The sequence below is a fragment of the Carcharhinus amblyrhynchos genome, chromosome 13 (assembly GCF_965287045.1).
Source record: "Carcharhinus amblyrhynchos chromosome 13, sCarAmb.v2.hapA, whole genome shotgun sequence".
Taxonomy (NCBI): domain Eukaryota; kingdom Metazoa; phylum Chordata; class Chondrichthyes; order Carcharhiniformes; family Carcharhinidae; genus Carcharhinus; species Carcharhinus amblyrhynchos.
In genome coordinates, this window is record NC_137336.1 from 16,057,644 (window position 1) to 16,082,272 (window position 24,629).

General features: G+C 42.9%; 1 protein-coding gene across 3 annotated transcripts in view; it reads right to left on the bottom strand.

Annotated features, from left to right (window-relative positions):
• glra1 (glycine receptor, alpha 1) overlaps window positions 1-24,629 on the bottom strand; it is a 144,974-nt gene that overhangs the window by 39,026 nt on the left and 81,319 nt on the right. For 2 of the 3 annotated variants that reach the window (XM_080201339.1, XM_080201341.1), the window contains 3 exons: window positions 22,150-22,284; window positions 15,450-15,664; window positions 10,777-10,923 (listed from right to left, as the gene is read on the bottom strand). In XM_080201339.1, the coding sequence (XP_080057465.1) occupies window positions 10,777-10,923; window positions 15,450-15,664; window positions 22,150-22,284 (497 nt within the window). The remainder of the gene's footprint in view (window positions 1-10,776; window positions 10,924-15,449; window positions 15,665-22,149; window positions 22,285-24,629) is intronic. The other variant, XM_080201340.1, reaches the window with a different exon arrangement.

Sequence of the window (24,629 nt, forward strand, 5' to 3'; positions counted from 1 at the left end):
TTTTTTAGCTAGCACATAATAAGCCCAAGGAGAGGAAGGGATGCAATTTTAGATTTAACCTTAGGAAATGGATGATGTAGCCATGGGGAACCATTTTGGAGATAGTGACCGTAGCATTGTCAGATTTGATATCATTATGGAAAAGGACAAAGATAAAACAGAAGTAGAAGTTCTAATGGTGAGAAGAAAAAAAATTACAAAGCTGAGAAATGAGCTGGTGAGAATGGATTGGGTATAACTATTGGAAGGAAAAACTGTGACAAAGCATTGGGAGGCATTCAAAGATGAAATTTTGTAGACACAGTGTAGACAAGTGCCCACAAATGAAAAGGGTAATGTTACCAAATCTAATGCCCCTGGTTATTCAAAAGCAAGCAGACCAAGTTAAAGCAGAAAAAGAAAGCTTGTGACAGTCACAAAAGACTGTAGGAAGTCTGGAGGAATACAGAAAGTAAAAAGTCTGACAACACCAGGTTTTAGTCCAACCTATTAAATAGGTTGGACTAAAACCTGGTGTTGTCAGACTTTTTACTGTGTTTACACCAGTCCAACGCCGGCATACCCACATCAGGAATACAGAAAGTACAGAGGAGAAGTAAAAATGGAAATTAGGAAGGCAAAGACACATTCTAAAAAATATTGGTGGGAAAAATCAAAGAAACTCCTAAGACGTTGTACCAATATATTAAGAGCAAGAGAATAACTAAGGAAAATATAGGCCCATCAGAGATGTACATGGCAACTTATGGGCTGATTCAGGAGATGTGGGCAGGTTCTCAATGGGTATTTTGTCTCTGTCTTGTTAAAGAGGAGGAGTGTGAAATATTGGATACAATAACCATAGTGAAAGAAGAATTATTGGAGGGATTGGCATCCTTGAAAGTGGCTAAATCACCATGGCCAGATAGATAGTATTCCAGGCTGTTGAATGAAGCCACAGAGGAAATAACAGATGCTCTGAGGATCATTTTTCAATCCCACTTTTCAAAGTACAACTGAGGAATCAGAGGATTGCAAGTCCGAGAACATTGTTTCATTATTTAAAAAGAGTGCAAGGAAATTATAGGCTAATCAGATCGACTTCAGTTGTGGGCAAATTATTGGATAAACTATCAATTCAGAAGGCATAGATTGATCAGGAATACTCAGCATGGTTTTGTTAAGGGAAGATTGTGGCCTAAGAACTCAATAGAATGTTTTTGGGGAAGTAACTCGGGAGATTGCTGAGAGTACTGCTGTGGATATTGTATACATGGATTTCAGTGAGTGCAACAACTTTAATAGGCATTTGAGCTGGCCTTTTAGAATGTGAACTCCCTGATTAAGAGCCAAATTAATGAGCCAATCAGGGAGCCTCTTGCTTTGTATTTAATCAGGAATGTCAGCTCCTCTTGGATTCCTAGTGTGGAATGCTAACTGAAAGCACTCTGCATGTTGTTGTTGGACTTGTAACTGAAGGGATCTTGGTGAAGGGACTTTGGCCTCCAATGACTTATTACAGTAAGCCTTTGACAAGGTTCTACATGGCAAATTGGTTAGAAAAGTGCCCAAAAAATCTTGGGGTACAGAGGGAGATGGCAGGTTGAATCTAAAATTGATTCAAAGATAGGTAACAAAAGGTCAATGAATGTTTTTACAAACTGAAAGCAGTTTCCACAGGGCTCAGTGTTGGGGCCCTTCTAATTCTTGTATATATTAATGATTTGGACTTAAATGTGAGAGGCATGATTGGGAAATTTACAGATGACACAAAAATTGGCTGTGTAATTGATAATGAAGAGGATAGTCATCAATTCCAGAATAATACCAATGGTTTGGTTAAATGAGCAGAGAAGTAGCAAATGGGATCCCATCTAGAAAAGTGTGAGGGAATGCATTTTGAGAGGGCAAAGAAAGCAAGGGAATTCTCAATGAACAGGAAGATATTGAGAGGTGTTGAAGTGAGAGACCTTGGAGTGCATGTCCATGGGTACTTGAAGGTGATCAAGAAAGCATATGGATTGCTTTCCTTAATTGAGTGAGATATTGAATACAAAAGGAGAGCTGTAGTGATGGGACTGTATAGAATGATGGTTAGGCTACAGCTGAAATTTCTTGTCAAGTTCTGGTCACTACAGAAAGGACATAATTGCTGTGAAGAGAGTACAGGGGAGATTTACAAGATTGTTGTCTGGACTTGAAAATTGCAGCTATGAGGAGAGATTGGAGGTCAGGGTTGTTTTTGTTAAAACAGGAGGCTAAGTAGTGACCTAATTGAGGTGTACAAAATGAGGGGTCTAGACAGGGTAGAGTTGCTTCCCCAAGCTGAGGGGTCAATTACCACCGGACATAACTTTAAGGTGATTGGTAGAGGGATTAGAAGGGACATGAGGAAAATCTGTTTGACCCAGATGGAGATGGGCATCTAAACTTCACTGCTTAAGATGGTGGTTGAGGCTGAAGTACTCAACTTGGCACGGTGGCACAGTGGTTAGCACTGCTGCTTCAAAGCTCCAGGGACCTGGGTTCAATTCCTGGCTTGGGTCACTGTCTGGGTGGAGTTTGCATGTTCTCCCTGTGTCTGTGTGGGTTTCCTCTGGGTGCTCCGGTTTTCTTCCACAGTCAAAAGATGTGCAGATTGGCCAAGCTAAATTCTCCCTCAGTGTTCTGGAATGCATAGGTTAGTAGAATTAGCAGGGTAAATATGTGGGCTTAGGGTGTTAGGGCTGGGTGGGATTAGAACATAGAACACTACAGCACAAACAGGCCCTTCGGCCCATGAGTTGTGCCGATCACATCAACACCTACCAATCCAAAGACCTATCTATAACCCCCAATCCCACTAAATCCCATATACTCATCCATAAGTCTTTTAAAAGACCCCAGTGAGTTCGCCTCCACCACTGCTGACGGCAGCCGATTCCATTCACTCACCACCCTCTGAGTGAAAAACTTACCCCTAACATCACTTCTGTACTTGCCTCCCCGCACCTTAAATCTGTGTCCTCTCGTAGTGACCATTTCAACCCGGGGAAATAGCCTCTGAGACTCCACCCTATCTATTCCTCTCAACGTATTATAAACCTCTATCAGGTCGCCTCTCAACCTTCGTCTCTCCAGGGAGAAGAGTCCCAGCTCCCTCAACCTATCTCCATAAGGCATGCCTCCCAATCCAGGCAACATCCTTGTAAATCTCCTCTGTACCCTTTCAATAGCTTCTACGTCCTTCCTATAGTGAGGCGACCAGAACTGCGCACAGTACTCCAAGTGAGGCCTGACAAGGGTCTTATAAAGTTGCAGCATTACCTCCCGACTCCTAAACTCAATCCCTCGATTTATGAAGGCCAGTACACCATACGCCTTCTTGACCACATCCTCCACCTGCGAGGCCGATTTAAGAGTCCTGTGGACCCGGACCCCAAGATCCTTTTGCTCTTCAACACTACTAAGACTCCTGTCCTTGATAGTGTACTTGTTCATCTCGTTGGTCCTGCCAAAATGGACGACTACACATTTATCCATGTTGAAGTCCATCTGCCACTTCTCCGCCCAGTCCTGTATCCTATTTATGTCCTGCTGCAACTTCTGGCATCCTTCCAGACCATCCACAATACCACCGACCTTCGTGTCATCGGCGAACTTACTAACCCAACCCTCCACTTCCTCATCGAGGTCATTTATGAAAATGACAAACAGCAAGGGTCCTAGAACAGATCCCTGGGGCACTCCACAGGTGACTGACCTCCATGCAGAAAAAGACCCATCCACAACCACTCTCTGCCTTCTGCAGGCGAGCCAATTCTGGATCCACAAGGCCAAAGCCCCTTGGATCCCATGCCCTCTCACCTTCTCAAGAAGTCTTGCATGGGGGACCTTATCAAACGTCTTGCTGAAGTCCATGTACACCACGTCCACTGCACTTCCTTCGTCAATGTGTTCAGTCATATTTTCGAAGAACTCAACTAGGCTCGTAAGGCACGACCTGCCCTTGACAAAACCATGCTGACTATTTCTGATCAAGCCAAACCTCTCCAAATGCTCGTAAATCTTGTCCCTCAGAAGCCTCTCCATCAGCTTACCAACCACTGAGGTCAGACTCACCGGTCGGTAATTTCCCGGGCTATCACTGTTCCCTTTCTTGAAAATAGGAACCACATCCGCAATCCTCCAATCTTCTGGAACCTCTCCCGTCTCCAGTGACGATGCAAAGATCATCGCCAGCGGCTCTGCAATCACCTCCCTCACCTCCCACAGTAACCTGGGGTACATCCCATCTGGTCCTGGTGACTTATCTATCTTGATAGAATTCAAAAGTTCTAACACATCCTCTTCCTTAATATCCACATACTCAATCTTTTCCATCTGCTGCAAATCTGTAGCAAAATCTCCCAGATCAGTTTCCACCATGAATACTGAGGCAAAGTACTCATTAAGCACTTCTGCCATTTCTTCTGGTTCCACACAGACCTTTCCCCCTTCACCTTTTATAGGTCCTATCCCTTCTCTTCTCATCCTTTTACTTTTCACATATTTATAGAAGGCCTTGGGATTCTCCTTAATCTTACCTGCCAAGGCCTTCTCATGACCCCTTCTGGCTCTCCTAATTTCCCTTTTAAGCTCCTTTCTACAATCCTTATACTCCTCAGGATCCTTACCATCTCCTAGCTCCCTGAACTTTTTGTACACCTTCCTTTTCCTCCTGACTAGATTGTGTTGATGCAGACTTGCAGGGCTGAATGGCCTCTTTGTGCACTGTAAGGTTTCTATGAATTCATTTAAACTTTTTACCTGGATCTGCATCAGCAGTACTGCAAATTGTAAAGCTAAGGAACAGGTGCTGGAAGATGGATGAGCAGCTAGTTTCCTTTTCCACTATTTTGGTTGATACAGACATAAGTTGCATGACCTCTATCTGAACCAGAACCTTTCTATAGTTCACTTTTTCCTCTTTTGCAAGATTCCCTGGGGCCAGGAGGATCAAGAGTTGAAGTAATCCTTGGCCTTCCCTTTTCTTTCTGGTGGAATTTGGAACCCACCCCATTACTTTATCTCAGGTCAGGTAATATTCCATTGGGACACAGGCAGTATTCAATTCTTGCCCAATTTCCCACTCTCATGGACCAGTCTAGGCACAATCCCTGTTGCCATTGAACAGGAAACTGATGTGCAATATTAAAACGAGATCAGGATCTTAAAACTAACTAAACCTTGCTTCCTTTGTAACTTCCCAGGCACATCATCCATTTGAACCCCACCACACACACATTGATCCCCAATCAGCAAACAATTTCTTAACTTTAGTTGATGGTAAGCATCCCTGCATTTTTCAGCTTGCTGTAATACAGCTCAAATACTATTCTATCTCTTTTTGTCATCTATTTCCAGCAAGTCACTGGATAACTTGATGACCCTTTGGTAAAGCAAATAAACAAACCCAATTGAGAGCTATAACCTCCTAAGTGATAACTATTTCCACCAGTGTAAAGTTAATGGTAATTGTAGTTCTATGTATTATTGTCATACAATTCACCTTGATCCACATTGCTTACCCTGGCATCTCTCTTTGAAACAAACACCTTTGTTGGCATCTCCTTCTAAGTGCATCACAGAATACACATTTGGTTGTTGACCTGCCAGCTAATTGGTTCTTGTGATGTTGAGTCCTCTATTTAGTAGTTGGTTGTCCTTCTGAGTTATAGAAGGCACTTTGCCACTTTTTGCATGTCATCCATAATGATTGGAAGGGCCTCATCTGTGAAAGGCCATTTTCAGGATCTCCTCCACCTTTCATTGGCTTCATGATTCTCCACTCTGAGGTCAGGAATGCGGCTGTTTGCTTTCCATTGCAGTGTTTTGACACGCCAGCTGATTTACTGAGAGTTCACAGAACCTTTACAGTGCAGACTTGGTCCATTGAGTCTGTTGTGTGGTCCTGTATCAAACGCCACCACCAAGTTTCATAGTAATAACACCCAGCATTGACTAGAAACTTCACTGGATCCACCATATCAACAGGGTGGCTAAATCAGCAGGTTAGAGGATAAGCACTTAACCCCTCTGTGCTGATAGGAGAGGCAACAACAGTGGTAGATGTTCATTTTTATGAGCTGGCTGTTAATTTCATCTGGAAGTTAATAAGTGGAGGTAGACTGATCCTCCTGTAAGTCAGAGGCCAGAATGACAATGGCTGTGAGAGAGAGGATGAGCGATCGGGGGTCAGGTGTAATAATGTGCAGGTTAGGTTGATTGGCCATGCTAAATTGACCCTAGTGTCAGGGGAATTAGCAGGGTAGATGCATGGGGTTACAGGGCTTGGGTGGGATTGTTGTCGGTGCAGACTCAGTGAGCCGAATACCCTGTTTTTGTACTGTAGGGGTTATATGTAATGAGCGGAGCATATGATTGACACAGCAGATCGTGATGGGGGGTCAGGAATCATGAGGCCAAGGCATGAGAAACCAAAGCAGAGTTGGAGGCTGGATGCAAAAAAGTCAAAATGATGAAAATGAAGGCTGAAGAGATTGTTGGTTTCCGTGCATCTATCCCCAACAATGAGGCAGGAAGAAGGAATGGCCAACAGGCTTACTTCAAATCAAAGAAAGAGATTGAAAAGGGTAAGGTACTGAGGTTCAAGATACAATGCAGCTGATGGCTGCAGTAAGGCCAGGACACTGGCAGAACTGAAGAGAAGAGACTCTGGAAAGTATGGAAAAGGAGGCGTCTACATGATAAAGATAATGAGTTCACTGGATGAACGTGAATCTTGGCTGATGATCTCGGTGGTATCAGTTAATGTGGATGGAAGAGAGTTCCAAACTTCCACCATTCGCTGTGGAGAATTGTTTACTCATTCCAGTCCCAGGGTGGATTTTCCAGCTGCGCTCACCCCAAAACTGGAAAATCCCATCCAAGGTTAATGGATCTTTGTGATTCCCATGATGGATGGGATGAGAAAACTCCCCTCCCCAGCTTTCCCAACCAATGGAAACAGCCTCTCTTTATTTATACCATCCGTTTCCCTTGTTAAAATTTAAGTTATCAATCACCCTTTCACTTGCAAAATCTTGGGGCTACAACACCAGTTTGATCATCTCGCCCTGTAATTTATCCTTAGAGTTCATATATCAGTGGTAAACCTAAGTTGCGCTCTCTGTAAGGCCAACAGAGGTGTGGTGCCCAGAATTACTCAGGGTACTCTAAGTCTAGTCTGACCAGGACTTAGTGCAATTGAAAGATTTTTCCATGTTTCTATGATGGGATCATCCCCACCTGCTTCAATATCCTTTTAAGACATGGTTGCAAGTCCCTCACATTGGCATGAGATAGTTGACATAACACGTTGGACTCTCATTCTTGGTTATATAACATGCTATCTGTTCCCCTATTTATTGAATCTTCCAGGTCATGCTCTTCCTACTCCTCTTGGAAAGTCTCCTGCTCTCAGGTTCCACTCCAGCTCAATGACTCTTAAGGTGAAGCTTCAATAAAGAGATACTGACAGACTGCAGATATCTTTGTAACTACAATTCTGCAACCATCCACTCTTTCAGCCAAATCAAGGGTCAAGTCATCCAACTTCTCATGTTATTTGATCTCTAACACCAATAACCCGCCTTACCCCCTGCATCCTCCCCACCTCAATCCAGATTAAGCATGAACTGAGCATGTGCAAAATGGCAGAAGCAGCAGAAATTATCATTATTGATATTACAAAAAAGCTTAAACAAAAAACTATTTACAAGTTCTGAGGAAGAGGAGCTTCCTTAAAAAAATTGAGATCTGTCACTTTTTCCCTCGAATATTCAATGTTCTCTGTACCTCACAGTGAGCTACTAGCTGGAAGCTACGTTAGAAGCAGTACTCTTTGGCAAGTCAACATTAGTTTAATGCTATGGTTTCTTTTGGAAAGCAGCCTAATGACAATATTTCATTCTTTATGTGCACTGTTTGAAATAAAATAAGCCAAGATGATTAGCAGGTACCACAGCCAGACTGACAGAACTTGCCATGCCAACAGCTACATCTGCTGGATTGATCAGATGTACCTGGCAGTGACCATGCTGCACTAATTCTGCAGGCTTCAAATCATCATGGGACAACTGAGAGGTCAATTCCATCTGCTACAAGGCATCTGCACTCTACTTGAACCATAACGGCATACATATTCAATTTTCTGAAATGCATCTTCTTCCAGGATAGCGTAGAGATCTCTCTGCACTTGCTGTCAATACCTGCTGTAGATCTCGCCAATGTGACATCAGGTTGGTGAGGTATGAATATTCAGTGAGCGGGTAACATATGGCCGGGGAGCCCTTTATTTATATTTAAATTTATTACAATTTATTGAAATGAGATTCCTACCCTTTTTGGGTGGGAACCTCATTACATCACCAGCAAGCAGTGTGGAAAACTGGTAAATGAGATCTCGCCGGTGAGAATCTTGCTTTCTGATTCTTGCCATATTTTGCACTCACCTCGCTGTTTGTGCTTATGGCAAACACAGGCACAAAACTGCCCCCAGTGTTTGTAAAACCTATCACAATTGAGGGAATGATCAGCTACAAAAATCGATGCAATCCTTTTGTTGTGATTTAGTTAGAAATATTGATACAAGAGATCTTCACCAAATGCATTTACACGCATAGCGACTAAGGATACTCCCATTCCTAGTTTCTGCTTGGTACCTTCCTTCTGAATCACCAATGGGATTTCAGAGTGTAAAGGACTTCCGATGTAAACCTGCTTCTTGTGACTAGATGATGCACCGTGCTGGGATTCTAAATGACAAGCTTGTTTCATGGCAAGGCCAGCATTTGTTGCCCATTCCTAACTGCACTTGAAAAGGTGATGGTGAGTCACATTCTTGAACCACTGAAGTCCATGTAGTGTAATTACACCCAGAATGCTGTTCGGAAGAGAGTCTCAGGATTTTGACCTAGCGCTGGAGAAGAAATGGCAATGTAATTCAACATCAGAATAATTTGTGACTTGGAAGAGGTCTTCCAGGTGGTGGTGTCCCCCTGCATCTGCTGTCATTGTCCTTTTAGGTGATAAAGGTCACATGTTTGGAAGGTGCTGTCAAAGTGACCTTGGCTAGTTGCTGCAGTGCATCTTGTATATGATACGCAGTGCTACTACCGTGTGCTAATGGTGGAGAGAATAAATACTTAAGGTAGTCGATTGGGTCTGATCGAGCAGACTGCTTTGTCTTGGATGGTATTGAGCTTCCTGAATGTTGATCAGCAGCAAATAGACAGTATTCTATCACAGTCCTGATTTGTACCTTGTACTTAATGGACATGCTTTGGGGATTCAGAAGGTGAGTTTTTCTGATCTCCTCCTGTAGCCACAGTATTTGTTAGGCTGGTTCATGTAAACCTTTGATCAACAGTAACCACAGGATGTTGATAGTGGGGTATTCAGCAAAGGAATCCACAAGAGTGACTAAATTGGAAAAGGAAAGGTCATGATGATGTAGAATGAAGATGCTATTCTGAGATGGAGTTTAAGTGAAGGAAGTTTTACTCTACAGCTGTCTATGACCTGTGAAAGCTTGATGCTGACAAATGGATGTAAATGTACAGGAATTCAATTCTCTAATGCTGAAACCATCATCTTGACGAGCACATGCATTGAATGAGAAATTATTTTAGGTACACCTCTATCATCCATATCCAGTTCCATCAGCCTCAAAGCAGAAAGGATTGAGAATGTGCTGCCCACTCATAATGCTACCTGATTTAAAAAGTAGCCCCCAACACCATGATTTACATACATGATCTGAGTTTAGGCCTGTCATTTAACTAGTTAATGACTTCTGACATAATTTATAAAATTAGAGATACTTCCCCCTTTTGCAAATGGTCTTCCACCCTCAAGTAACAGTAATAAGTCTCACAACACCAGTTTAAAGTCCAACACTGAGTCACTGGATGAAGGAGCAGCTCCCTGAAAGCTCGTGATGCCCAATAAACCTGTTGTGCTTAAAACCTGGTGCTGTGCGACTTCTTACTGTGCCTAGCTCAGTCCAACACTGGCATCTCCACATCATGACGCTCAAGTAAAGAATACTCCTTTATGTGGAGAATGTTAATTTTCAAGCAGTAAACATCCTTCAGAAAGGGACACTTTTCAAATTCTCACGCTCAGGATCTCATCCCTCGCTACCTCAGTAGTCTTTCCCAGCCCCACAGTAATCCAAGAATTCTCTGATTTTGCTTTCTTGTGGATATCTCACTCCTTTCATCCTGCTATTGGTGGCTGCATCTTCAGCTATCCAGGCCCCTTGCTCCAGAATTCCCTGCTTAAAACCTGTCCAACTCCCCCTCTTCCATTTCCACCTTCCTGAAACACCTCTCTTTGACCAAAGTTTTAACTCGCCTCTCCCAATATCTCCTTCTTGTCCCGGCATCAGTTTGGGTCTGTTTGGTCTTGTGTGAAATGTCCTGAGCCACTTTTCCCTCTTAAAGGTGCCATATAATTGCAAATTGAAGTCTGCGTATCTTTCGGAAATAATTTCTTTGTCCTTGATCATGGGATTCAGAATGTTTGTGTGCATTCAGACGACAAACAGAGGGTCATCTGTGGCTGTCTCTCTAGCTGAGTGTGTATATACTGGGAAGGTTTGTAGAAGGGTCACTTAGACCCAAAACGTTAACTCTGATCCTCTCCATAGATGCTGTCAAACCTGCTGAGTTTATCCAGCATTTTCTGTCTTAATTTCAGATTTCCAGCATCCGCAGTATTTTTGCTTTTATACTGGGAAGGGTCTTTTGTCCTTATCTCTCTAGCCCCTACCTTATGCAGGCGCCTTCGCCGGCGAAACCTCAGTAGCTCTTTATGTTGACGAGACACAAAGTTAACAGCTGCATATTCCAATAGTGCAGAGAAGACAAAGAGTAAGCAGACAGCCATCCAGATGTCAATGGCTTTTACATAGGATACCTGAAGTGGGGAAAGACAATTATTATTCACGGTACTGTAGCATAAGAACTGCACATTCATCAGCTAACCAAGCTCTGGTCACTGTTCCACTCAAGGGAGTTCCGTTTGGCTTTACAGTCTTTCCGTCATTTCGCCACCACAAAGGAGTTTATAAAGGAAATGGAGAAAGGAAAGGCAATTAGGTTCAACAAGAAAGACCTGAGGAAATAGAAACAAGAGGTGGGAAAGTAGGAATTGGAAACATTGGGAATATCCAACAGGCACCGTTAGGAATGCCTCACACATACTGAGAACCAAAGGACGAGAGAAAGCTTAGAATAAGAAAGTATTTTGTGTCCATCAAAGAGAACATTCCTCAGCCAGTGCACACCTACATCAATCATGAATTTCCCCCTTTCCCACACAAGATCCCAGTGCTCTCTTTTCATTTTCAAAATGGCATGGGCAATTCCTATATCCATGATAATTTTGAGATCTATACAAATGGATATAGTATTGATATAGTTCTCAACAGGTATTAATCTAAGGTGCTTCTTAGTTTGCATTTAGTCTAAAAACAGAAAATGCCGGACTTGCAGGTCTGGCATTCTCTGTAGAGGGAGGAAGAGAGAGAGTTAAAATGTTCTTCAGTCGTTCTTCAGAACAGTTGAAAGGTCATGACCGGAAACATTTGCCGGAATTTTACTGCCTCGCCCACCCGATGCTCATAAGGTCCCACCCGAGGCCAACGGAGAATGCCGTTCTGTGAGCCTTGCCCGCCCCGATTCTGGGTGGGTGTGCCGGTAAAGGTCTGGGGATTAATTCTCTTTCTCGCTCCACAGAGGCTGAGTATTTCCAATATTTTCTGCTTTTATTTCAGATTTCCATCATTCATAGTATTTTATGTTTGATTTAACCTTTCTTGCCATTACTACATTCATTCCCCTATGGAAAAAGATTCTTCTAAATTTTAATTGCGTTTGAGATTTTGCTTTTTTAAAAATGTATACTTTCAAATTCTCTGCTCCGTCAAAGAAAAACAGCCTGCTTCCTTCTACCATATCTCTCTACGTTTCATTATTCTAAAGATCCATGTCGCATCTTTTAGTTTTTTTCTCAGTGAAGATATATTCAATTCCCCAAGTCTTTCTTCATAACGCAGTCTGAACCCTGCAGTCATTCTCTTTGTTCACCTCTGAGATTATTCCAGTTACTTTTTAGGGTAATCAAAACTGCGTAACAGGTTTGTCCTCACTAATGACCTACACCAAACCACTATAAATGTACTGGTGTGGTATCCAGAACTGCTCACTAACAACCACTAAATTGTTAACTACTTCATACCTGCTAGATAATTTTTGGCTATGAGCAGTTATCATTCTGAATCTCTCTCTTCTTCCATCCATCCCAATGTATGCCATTTCATATAGTTCCATCTATATAGCCAGAGGTTGCATTGTGCCTCTGTTACTTGAGGAGGCTATTTATATATTATTTTGGCCTTGACTCTATCAGGTTTGTTTTTGGTCACCTAGTGGACAGGGAAATCTATAGGGGACTAACTGATGTGTTTACTACTGTGTTTGGTCAAATCAGCCATCCACAAGTCTGTGATTCCTCCAGCTGCTTAACTTGCATAAGTTCAAAGCCAAAATGTGCGTCCGGGGGAATCATTCAACACCAGCAATGTCTTTCTTCCATGAAAAGTGGGCATTGCCCGACATTTTTGTTTTGATTTAATTTTGATATCCTGTTAGTATTAATTTGTTTAAAGTTAATTTGGTTGGATTGGACAACCATCTCATAGAATTCAAATGGCATTGCCCCTTCATGTGGAAATGTTTGATGTATTCTGTTGGTATTCAAGCCAACCCCATCCTACCATTCTGTTGGCCTCTTTCACGTTATGCAAATATTTCTGATTCAATCCCATTTATCATCTTATCACACTGAACCTTCCCAAAATAGTTACGAAACAGGAGTTGGGATTGTTCTAAGTCCCAAGCTGCCTTTGGTCAAGATCTTCACATGTATGAGATCCCAATTAGTATGGAGACAGTCTTCCAATCCAATTAAAGATGGTGAGTGTGCCCTCAAAGTTGGATAGCCAATCAGAGGCTTTCCAGCCTCAGAGAAGCACCTGGTTGCAGGGCAAGGTAAATAACTGGGAAGGTGCTTCAACAGTTTAACAAGGGCTGCAGGGAAAAGCCTGGGAACTACAGGCCAGTTAGCCTCACATCTGCGGTGGGTAAGTTGTTGGAAGTTATTTTGAGAGACAGGATCTCTCTGTGTGGGGAGAGGGGGTTGGTGCAGTGGATGGGGCAGTGAGCCCCTCTACAGGTTGGCCTTTGGCTATACTCTGTACCCCCACACAAGCAGGCAAGGAAGGCCTGTGAGCCTGCTAGGCATGCGGACACCGCACCCTACCACTGGGTGCCCAACCGCAGATCGTTGATCTGCACCCCTGCAACCACTCCCCCACCACCCATCATTTTGGAAAACTGGAAACCAACTGGAATCTTACAGTCGGGCTCCATTACTGATCTTTAATACAGCTTATTTCCTGCCCCATCTTGTGGAAGTGGGTGCCTTTCTTGAGCCCTGGAACCCACACCTGCCAAAATAGTCATAGTTAGGAATTGGGCTGGGGATGCCAGCCTACCGGTTAGTTACTTCAAGTCCCATTCACAGTGGGTCCAGACATCTGTAGGGCCTAAAACCTGGGCCCTAAATGTCTATGCCAATTTTCAACCCTTTTACCTAAGGGGGTTAATTGTTTCAAAATATTAGAAGTCTTCAAATTTGCTTATCAATTGCATAAAGACACCAGCAGATTGTTTATATCTATTGCTAATAACTTGATATGATTCTCAAATATGGAGCCATAAAGTAAGCTGAAGGATCTTATGGAGCACCATTCATTACTTCATGCTTGATATTACATTCCCAATTATAACTGTCCTTTTCTATTGACAAACAATTTCAGTCCAGGTAATCTGTAACCTTGTAACAAGAGACATACGGTTGAATTTTCCCCTTATGCCACTGAGCAATTATGTGTGGGAGAACTAAATGGAAGGCACGTGTGGCTATAATATTATACTTGCCAGCCCATTCCCACCATTGGTCATGTTTCCTGGGTCAGTAGAGGTGGTGGGCAGGTTGCAACACAAAACTCAAGTAAAGTGACATTGGGTTCACTGTGTAAAAGCTAGCTCCAAGTACAATTTTCCAGGTGGGCTCCAGGGGGCTTTGGGGACCATGCCAAGTAAGTTTATTTGTGAAGCTTGCAGCAAGCCTGCTGTGGAATCGTAAGCTTTTGACAGTTTAAAAGTTCTTGCCAACTCCAAGTGTCATAAATAGACATTGTTTGATACATTATGTCTGTTTTCAATGCAATAATTGATCTGTCCTTAAAAAGTAAATGACTATTAAATTGGCCAGCATTGTGTAAATGTTCACATGCATTAGTACAATTTATCCAGTGGATAAAATCCTCTCCTACATTCAGCAAGAAGGAGAATCATATCTTAACGAATGCAGGAGATCCTGTGGTTTGATTTTTGGATTTTTGCATTGATTTAATATCCTAAATCTGTGAACCTTTGAGAAGCTGTTCCAGTAATCACGAAGTGGAATGTACGAGCAACAGGATAGCATTAGCAAGTCTTTGAAATTCTCATGAAATATCAGCCTTTCAAAATCCCCTTTGAAAAAAGTTGACCCCCTGACAAGCTTATAAAACTGTCAATCAAATACAAGTTTTCATATATGCATTGGAAACATATTTAATCAACTTTACATCTCCTAATATTGTTCAAATAAACAAACAAACATTGAAGAAAACACTTCAAAGATAAACTTATTATGCTGTCAAACAAAGCTAGCAGTTCCATTTGCAGCTATGCAAAAAAAAACCCCTAGAGAGCTGAATCCATTAGGGGGTCTCGGAGCTCAGCCTGGCATTCATAATGAGACCATCTGGCAAAACAAATGTCTGGCCATCTGTTCCATCTGCTTTGTCAAAACAGTTGCCAGTTGAGAGTTGAGGGATGAGAGCCAAAAGGCCTAACAACCGTGAACAAAACTGGGCGAATGTACCAGTAAATGAAGGTGAGCCTTCTAATCTACAAACCTTGGCATTTGCCCTCCTTTGTTGCTGCATCAGGTGGCACTTTGGCTGACACAAGCCCACATCCAACTCTCAAACCAAATTCCAGGTGAATGGGCTGACTTTCCGAAGTTGGAACCTTGACGTCGCAAAACGGCCCGATTCATGCTTCCCGGAACAAAGTTGAAAATTCAGCCCATGATCTTCTAGCATTACATGTAGAACTTTGTTAAATACCTTCTCAGGAATTATTGGGAATGTAAATATTGCTCAGTGATACAATATATATGTATAAAATCCCTGATAGAACAAACTTTAAACACAAGATGTAAAATTGCAGGATTAAGCTACTCCTTTGAATTTTCACTTAGTGTTTCTGATGCTATACAAGTCCATTTCATCCCTTGCTAACTTGTGGTATCTTGCACTCAATTACCTTTGGTAAGGATGCTCGAGATCCTGAACTCTGAGTAGTCATGGTAAGCACAGTGGTAATTCCTAGACCAACTCGTGCTGGTGCTGCATCCATGTTAATCCAGAAGGAGACCCAGGACAGGATGACAATGAGCAGGCTCGGGATATACATCTGGATTAAGTAGTAACCCATCTGCCTCTCCAGGTGGAAACGCGCCTCTATACAAGTAAATTTCCCTGGAGTTGGACAGAAAAGTTAATGCAATATGATTTAGATTAGTTGAGATAGTGCATCAATAAAGCCTTCAGACAATATCTTTTCAAGGAACATATATTGTGCTTTACAGAAACTGTTTGCATTGGCAGATAGGCTGAAAACTGGAGAATACGGATTCAAGATAACTCGCAAAAAAATCAGACGGGAGGTGAGGAGAACATTTTCAGCACATGAGTTTTTATGACCTGGAATGCATTTCCTGAAGGGTTGGTGTAAGCAGATTCAAAGTAACTTCCAAAAGGGAACTGTATGGATGCCCATAATTAGCAAGATTGGCAAGGCTATGGGAGGGGATGGGGGGGCGGAGGAGGACAAGGGCAAGACAGCTCCTTCAACAGAAGCACAAGTGAGCTCAATTGCCTCCTTCGGTGCTGTACAATTCTATAATGCATCAGGTTACCATATCTTTTGCTGCTTTTAAAAATAGATAATTCTTTGGCTTTGGCTACCAGCAATTGGAGTGGAACCTCCCATGAATCTGATCATTGACAATGGTCAAAAAATCATGCACATGCATGGTCAATGTGAATGGAATGGAACAATTTACTGCACTGAGTTATTGACATCTCCCCACTGAAGATGTTACTTATATCTGATTGGTTTAGGTGAACAATGATTTTCCAGTATATGTCAAGTTAAAATGAAAAAGATTCAAAAACCACATGTACATGACAACAAAGCCTGAATATTGTTAAAAATGTGTCTAAAGAGCAACTATTGCAAACATAACTTCCCCCATTCTCCCCAATTAATCACCTTCTAAGCAGAATAAACAAATTGACACAAAGTGATTTATCACTCATTTCCACGCAGGCAACAGCAGTTTTGTTGCCTCTGGGACCTTCTGTGTAAAATTGTGATCTTCAGTTAGCAAACTGCAGCACATGTGACAATTGTAGAAATCTGCCGAATGCTGTGTCACCTCATTTGGCTACTGATAAAGTGCTCTCCATCAACTGAGTGCCAGTACAATGGACAGACATAGAATATCTTCACTCAAACAATACTGAATAATTGGATTCCATGTCCCATGGTCATGGACAGAATTAACGCACTGTCTTACTTCCCTTGATCAGTATGTGTTGAATGAAGGAGGAGTGTGCTTTCTCTTTACCTCTTCCGAGTATGTACTTCAGTTAAATGATTTCAACAGCAAGCTTTTGTGAGTTTAAAAAATACAAAGGCGTTTATTTATTCTCACACACTTACCCCGAATTAAACATGATTTCTTACACACATTCTCACGTAAGCAAACAAAAGTTAGATACAGGTGGAGGTCATGTACTTTCACAGCTCAGAATTATCTCAGTCTCTGATGTTATAAGGTGGGATTTTCTGGCTGCACTTGTCCCAAGATTGGAAAATGCTGCTCAAGGTCAACTCACATTTGCATGTTCCGTGTCATGTCCACTACAATTCCTGTGGCACACAGGATAGGAAAACTCTTCCCCCCCAAATCCCCATAATCTCTGGTCTCTCATGTAGTAGGCCTGTAGTCTTCTGTGTTGTATCAATACTTTAAATCTGAAGTGAGGGTCTTGCAAAGCAAAGGATTCTCAGCAGCTGTGAGATTTCTTGTTGTCTAATTTCTTGAAGGTTGATTCTCAGATGAAATTGAAAGTGGAACAGGTTGAGAAGTCCTCTTCTCTATTTTGATCACCTACTTTGCAGGTATTACTCTTAAATACCATGGCTGTTTGATTGTTTGCAGCTCGTTCTGATGTGATTTTCCTGACCACTCAACTGTTGGTTTGATTGGTTTCTGGAGGAACTGCCTGCAAACAGCTTTGGCTGAGTTTTAAAAAGCAGACAGTAAACACGGTCATCTCACAAATTCAACGTCCTTCCACATCAGGTGGCCAGTCTTCATGTTGATCCCTACATCCTGTGCTGTGGTTCAATAGTTTAGAGATTCACCCAGTCGAGTTTGGATGGGAAGATCATCATGATTTTATAGAAGTTTGCTGGTGTCCATCAACCTTCGTCCATCACCAATTGAGTCTCTTACTTCTCTTTTGTTCAGTATAAAACAGAGACAGACAGTTTGGGAATCCTTTAGTTCTTTTGTTGGCCCATCCTTGACAAAGGGACATGCGAATTCCCCGGATAACTGAACGCGTCCATATTGAGGATTGATAGCTCAAATGTCAAAGGTCATATGATTTGCAACAGCCACTTATAAGTTTAAGTTTATCTATTCGTGTCACAAGTAGGCTTACATTAACACTGCAACGAAGTTACCTTAAAAAAAAATGTGGCCGCACACCGGCGCCTGTTCGGGTACACTGAGGGAGAATTTACCATGGCCAATGCACCTAACCACATGTCTTTCAGAGTATGGGAGGAAGCCGGAGCACCCGGAGGATACCCATGCGGACACAGGGAGAATGTGCAGACACCACACAGGCAGTGACCCAAGCTGGGAATTGAACCTGGGTTCCTGGCGCTGTGAGTGTTAACCACTGTGTCCTAGCGCCACCCGTGTATATGCAGATGCATGCTTCAAATTATTTGGGGTACGAGAGTGCTGAGGTGAGTGTGATGGTCTGCAGACCTAGCTTCTTCCTCGTGGCCTGAAACCTTTCTGTAAGAAAAAAAAATTGCAGAGAATGACTACAGTGACACTTTGTTCATATTGTGTCAGAAAATGATTGGTGAAATTTCTTATTAGTCGGAGTCAGCAAAGCAGAAGGAGTACTTTGTTTAGAAACTTTGACCTGTGCATTAGGGTAGTTAGCCAATAACCTGGGGTTGATCTTAAATCTCTCTCCACCTTCTCACAAGGTGAGAATCACAGTGAGAAAGTTTCAAATCTGGCTGAGCTCATGGATCCAAAATGATTTCCGCTTTGTTGATTTCACATTGGCCCAGCCTGTGATTACAGGCAGCTGGGAACTGAATTCAACCAAAAACTGAACAAGCTGCAGCCAGGACACCGAGCCAGACAGTCAGCAGCATCTAGAGGAGAATGTAAGCGCAAGATACTGGGACAGATAGTCCACAGCACCCAGAGGAGAGTGTGAATAGAGGACACTGACCCAGGCAGTCAGCAGCACCTAGAGGAATGTGAGCGGAGAACATCAAACCAGGCTGTCAGCAGCACCAAGAGGATTGTGCAAGAGGAGGACATCAAGCCAGGCATTTAGAATTTAACACCATAAGAAAAACATGAGCTCACTGGTACTGTCGCAAAGCTGGCATTGCCTGCTTGTAATTCACATCTAGATTTTGAGCACTTTTGTCATGTATGTTGAATGGTAATTATGTTGTTCCGACAATTTATTGTGTTTAAGGGCATTGCAGTTCATGGATGGTCAGTGATAGGTGATGTAGGTGTATGGATACACCATTTATTGTCTGGCCTTACAAGCACTGGGATCACTGAGTATCCTGACATGTGCGGGTTTATACCTTGGGCAGTATTTGTAAAGTCGGGGGTTTAAAACTAAGCTCGTAACCCAGCAGGTAGTTCCTCACTTAGGCTGCTGTCTGAACAACATCAGTAGCTGGTGTGTTCCATATAGTGCAGACATGGACAGCATACAGAGGACCCCTTAAATCCCAGGAGGAATATCACTGGCAATGTCTCTGTGATACACCTGAAGGATTTATGGTGGTGGTCTCATTCCTGCTGCACTTTAGAAGAGAAAAGCACCTTTGATTTATGAATCCTGATAGCTGTTCCCAAGTAACTCACCGTGTTGATGTTTGCAATTGATTATTCCTTGTGCCAGTGGAAGTCCAGCGATGGCAGTGAGACCCACAACCCTGACAGCCTGACTCTCTGAAACACACAGATTCATTGACCCTTCACAGATTCAATGACAGGCCTTGGTGATGTCCCTGATGCATTTGATGTGGGATGTAGGGATCAACATGGCTGCTTGTGAGATCCCATACAAGGCCACTGTAGAACCTTGGAAAGACGCACGGGTGAAGGAATCCAATGCCATGGTTAGTCTTAAACCTACCAACATTGGATTCCTCCCAATCTCACAGAACACAGTCTTCCTCAAGGAGCTTCCATAGATGAGTGGCGGAAGGCTGTGACATTCCACGCAGCCTCCAACATTGCCTGGCATTTCCAGATTGTTTCACCTACTATGGCATATTCGACTGCATGCCAGTGTTAAACATTGCACCAGCCTCTGGTTGACTCACTGCTGTCACTCCTTCTTGCAGGTCTATTGCTGTGTCTGTCAGTGGGCCACTGTCCACTGGTTCTGCTGCTTCCAGAGTGACACCAGAGCTAGTGGAAGCACTGGGTGCAGCAGACCCATCCTGTCTGCTTGAGGTTATCTGTGAACAAAAATACAGGCAGCAATCTGATCAGCACAGCTTTTGAGGCCCTCTCTTCAAAGCACTTTGAACTATTGGGAAGCTCTATTTGTAACGTGAAACACACTCTTATCTCCACTCACCTCACTGTGGTTCACTGCAGAGAGCTCTTCTTGTTGATGCAGCTATGTGCGTGGACACTCAACCAGTGACCCTGGATCTGGATATTATGCGTATGTACCCGTCCTCCCTCCATCATCCTTGGCCCTCACTCCATCACCCTTGCTTTGCCAATTGGTGACCAGCTCCTGATTGGCTATCAGTGACCCTTGAGTTTTCCCTCAGCACAGCAGAACTTCCAGTAACTCGCATTCCACTTCCCCTCAACCTGCCATTTAACCTCAACATGTCTTCCCACTTGTTATGCTCAGTTCTCAGGACTTCACTGATTACCCTCCCTGTGTAACCCTGACTCTTTCATAATCATGCTCAACCTACAGTCAGTCCAATTTCCTTCCTTTGTGCCCCCATGAGACTTTGTAGGGCTGCCAACTCCATCTCTCCCCGTTTTGTTGCAACTTGTTCTCATTTTCCCAATGTGGCAGGAATATTCGCTGAATGAAACCCGGAGATATTTGCAGCATTTATGCTGTGTCAAGAGAGTAAACATAAAGACGAGAATATCTTTGTACATCTATTTAACTAATTATTCATGAGTTCCTTTAGTTGGTTAATGGTGAACATGAACTCTACCCACTCAAATCGATCCTCCTCCCATATCAAATAATGTTTCAAAAGTGACATTAAAAGTATGGTGCATGTTACATTCCAAACCCTCTTCTCTACCTTCTACCCTTACTCTGTTACCCACAAGCTTTCTCCCTGCAACATCCCCCACTCCCCCCATTGGCCTTGACCAATCCCAGATAACAATGCTTGGTTCCCCTCCCCCATCCCACCGTCACCCTTCAATCTCCCATGTTATCCTGGAGCTTATAACCATTACCCTCCTAATGCCATCTCTCTCCCCATTTTGCCAACATCCATGACCAACACAGTATCCTCTCAGACCCTGAACCCTCCTATTATCCACCTCACACTTCTGTTTGCATTTGTGACTCACCTCAATTCTGTGACTGGACCTGCCTCCAGTGCTGAATTCCACTCACCCTTCTGACTGTGAATGTTTCTTCTGCCACCCAGCCCTCTCACATTAACCAAAGGACCCCACTAATGATAGCATTGACCTTGCCCCATTGGACCATCACAATCCAAGTCCAGAGAGGTGTCCCTTCCCATCCCCACAACAAGACCACCAAATGCAAGATACTAGGCCTTTCCCATCTCTGCATGTCCCTCCCTTGATCAGCCATGCCCCATTCCCCTTTAACTGCTGCCACCAAATCTCAATCATTGGGTGAAATTTGCAGCTTTGCTTGACCTGAGACTGGAATATCCTGCCTAAGGTCAATGGACCTTCCCATTTTCCATCCCTTGCCTGCTCTGATTCCTGTGGCAGGTGGGGCGGTAAAACTCTGGTGTTTGCCTCCAATCGTTGAACGAAACTCCCCACAGAGGTAAAAGCAGCTTACACTCACTCCAATTCCACCACAGAGACTACCTCGCCTATTTCACACCATGGCTAAGCAGTCATGCATCTGAAAGATTATTAAATTCGAAAGGTACACTTAATTGCCTTATAAGGATCGTGCATGATATGTAGATGTGTTCAAAAGGGCTTCCCGATGTTGTAATGTGCCCTTAAGCAGTAGCAGCATATCTTCATTAGAAAGGAAGTGTGTCACGTGATCCAGTCTCAGTTTCGCTTTGGCCGGTTTGCAGGGCACAACACACACAGCTCTGCTGCCGATGTCTTCAAAGCTTACACTCTCATGTTCCTAGTTCAAATAAATGCAGACACAAAGTACTTACACAATCCCCTATGAGTGATTGGCACTATTATATCATTATAAAAACACAACAACCAACACTTATTGTCAGGAAACTGGAACAGCCCTCAGTTATTCGAGAACTTAATATGTTGTTTCTTCCTGCTATCAGGAAGCTGATCTTTGGCCTCCTGCACGATTAGGGTTTCATGCCCGCCTCACTTCCCACTCCCAAGAACATCAAGATTCCCTCCGATCTTACTAGTTATAAAACTGACCTGTGTTGTAGTGCTTTGTGCAGTCTCTTAAATCCTTTTCCTCTTGGAGAATAAACTGTGGTAAAGTTAATCCATCAGCTACCTGTACAGCTTTTTCATCCCATTGAAATATCAGATCATTCATTGTGTATCCAACTGAAGGGCAAAAGAGGGAAAAGAAATCTCAATTCATCAGAATAACCAGTGCAGAAACCTAATACTGGACTACTAAACCATTTGTAAATCCCCACAAGATTACAGAAGTAACTTAGAAATGTGGTTAATCCTCTGAGTGACACTTTTCATGTATGTCGGTGCAGTTGTTTAAACCTTTGGTATTTCAATACATTTATTTCAGCTGATTATAGCGACTGGAACACAATCCTGGGCAAATGAATGGTTTCTCCAGACACTACAAAGAGTTGCAATGACTAGGGGTTGGAAATGGAAGACAACTCATTCAAATGGAACTTCTTAAATGGCTCCTGTCTCTTAAAGGTAATTCAGTCTTGGGAGGCAGAACATTGATGTAAATGGAGGGAAGGCTCAGGAAAACCCAGGCCACACATTCTCACCTGCATTTGTGTGTGGTGGGGTGGGCAATGGATGAGGTGGTAAGATTCTTCTGCAAAGAGGACAGAGGAAAATTCCAGTTTTCGTATTCAGGGGCAGGATTTTGGTGCCAGTTCCATTATCGCTGCTGGTCAAAATTGGCCAAACTTAGGGCAGTACAGGGTGGGCAATGAATGCTGGCCTTTGACAGCGACACATACATCCCATATACTAATACAAAGAAATAGAAAAACAAAGCCAGGTCTGTGTCTCTGGAGAATTTTGGTGCTCCCTTACCCACCAACCAACAGCTTGTTATTGGGTCACTAAAGCATTGGAATAGGGTGGCACAGTGGTTAGCACTGCTGCCTCACAGCACCAGGGACATGTGTTCAATTCCTGGCTTGGTCACTGCCTGTGTGGCGTTTGCACATTTTCCCCACATCTGCGTGAGTTTCCATCGGGTGCTCTGGTTTCCTCCCACAGTCTGAAAGACATGCTGGTTAGGTGCATTGACCCAAACAGATGCTGGAGTGTAGCGACTAGGGTAATTTCACAGTAACTTCAATGCAGTGTTAGTATAAGCCTTACTTGTAACTAATAAACTTTACTTTAGTAACATCAACATCGGAGAGAAACTACAACAGAAAGAAGGAACAACATAAGCAGAAAATGTAAACAATGCAAAAGCAGGTAATAAAATGGAAAATATTAGAATTACACAGGCCATGCAGCATCTTTGGAGAGAAACGTTTCTGGTTGATGACCCTCTGAATATTTTACAACATTTTCAATTTCTATTTCCAATTTCCAACATCTCTAGTATTTTGTTTTTGACAATGTTCGGAGAGCAACAACCTGGGCCAGAACTTTCCGGCTGTTCATGCCGGCAAGATCTTCTGGTCACGTTGACAGCGCGCCCCCTGCTGCAGGTTTCCCATCGACAGCAACAGAACTAAAATATCCCACTGCCGGCCAATGGTGCGCTGCCTCCCACCACAAAAAGATGCCATGGGAGGCCAGAGAATCCCATCCATAACAAGAAAGGATAATGACTACAAAAAATAAGATGATACAAAGAAAATGAGCACAAAAGAATTAGAGCAAAATATAGTCATAGCTGGGAGAAAAAAAAGTAACATGTACCTGACAATTATTGTTGAGGGTTAAAATAACAGATTAGCAGAGATGGAATGAAGTGTTGGGATGGTTTTGTTTACAGAGCATACCTATTAAATAAGCCTTTGTAGTCTTCTGTATGTTAACTACAGCTAACAACTTGTAACTGTATACTAATATACTGTGAAGTGTACAGCAAGGAGTTATCTCCATAACACATCTCTACTCAACGCCATACCCTAGATTAGGTCAGGTGTATTCTTACATTACTGTGAGGACAGTCCTGTATTAATCCTATACATGCCAGATCCTTATACTACACTTCCCTCTAATCCTGTTTCTGATGAATATAGAATTACATAGCTCTTAGACTTCATGCTTGCAGGACCTTCTGGTCCCACCAGCAGGCAACCCCACCGTGGGTTAGACTTTCCAGGATTTCAATGATAATGGACCAACTTGCTCTACAAACAGAGACAGGACCAAAGGTGAAATCTGAGTCTGAATGCTCTTTCATGTTTGAATACTCAGGACTGTGCTGTTCTGGCTGGCTCGCGACAGTGGTAGTCTTGACATCCTTTGTCAGTTGGAGGAAATCCAAGGTTATGCAGGCATCTTCCATCCTGTAGAAGTCATTTATGAAGTCATGCACAGGTTCCCCAGACAGCTGGACTCTCTTATTGAACTTGGCTCTCTCCAGTATTTTGTTAGGTCACAAGTTGAAATAAATGTCAAAGGATTTTAGGACCTCACCAGATTTGGCAGGTAACTCATTAGTATCCTGTCATGCAATGATATTATCTGTAATTGCCCTGTTGAGTAAATTACTG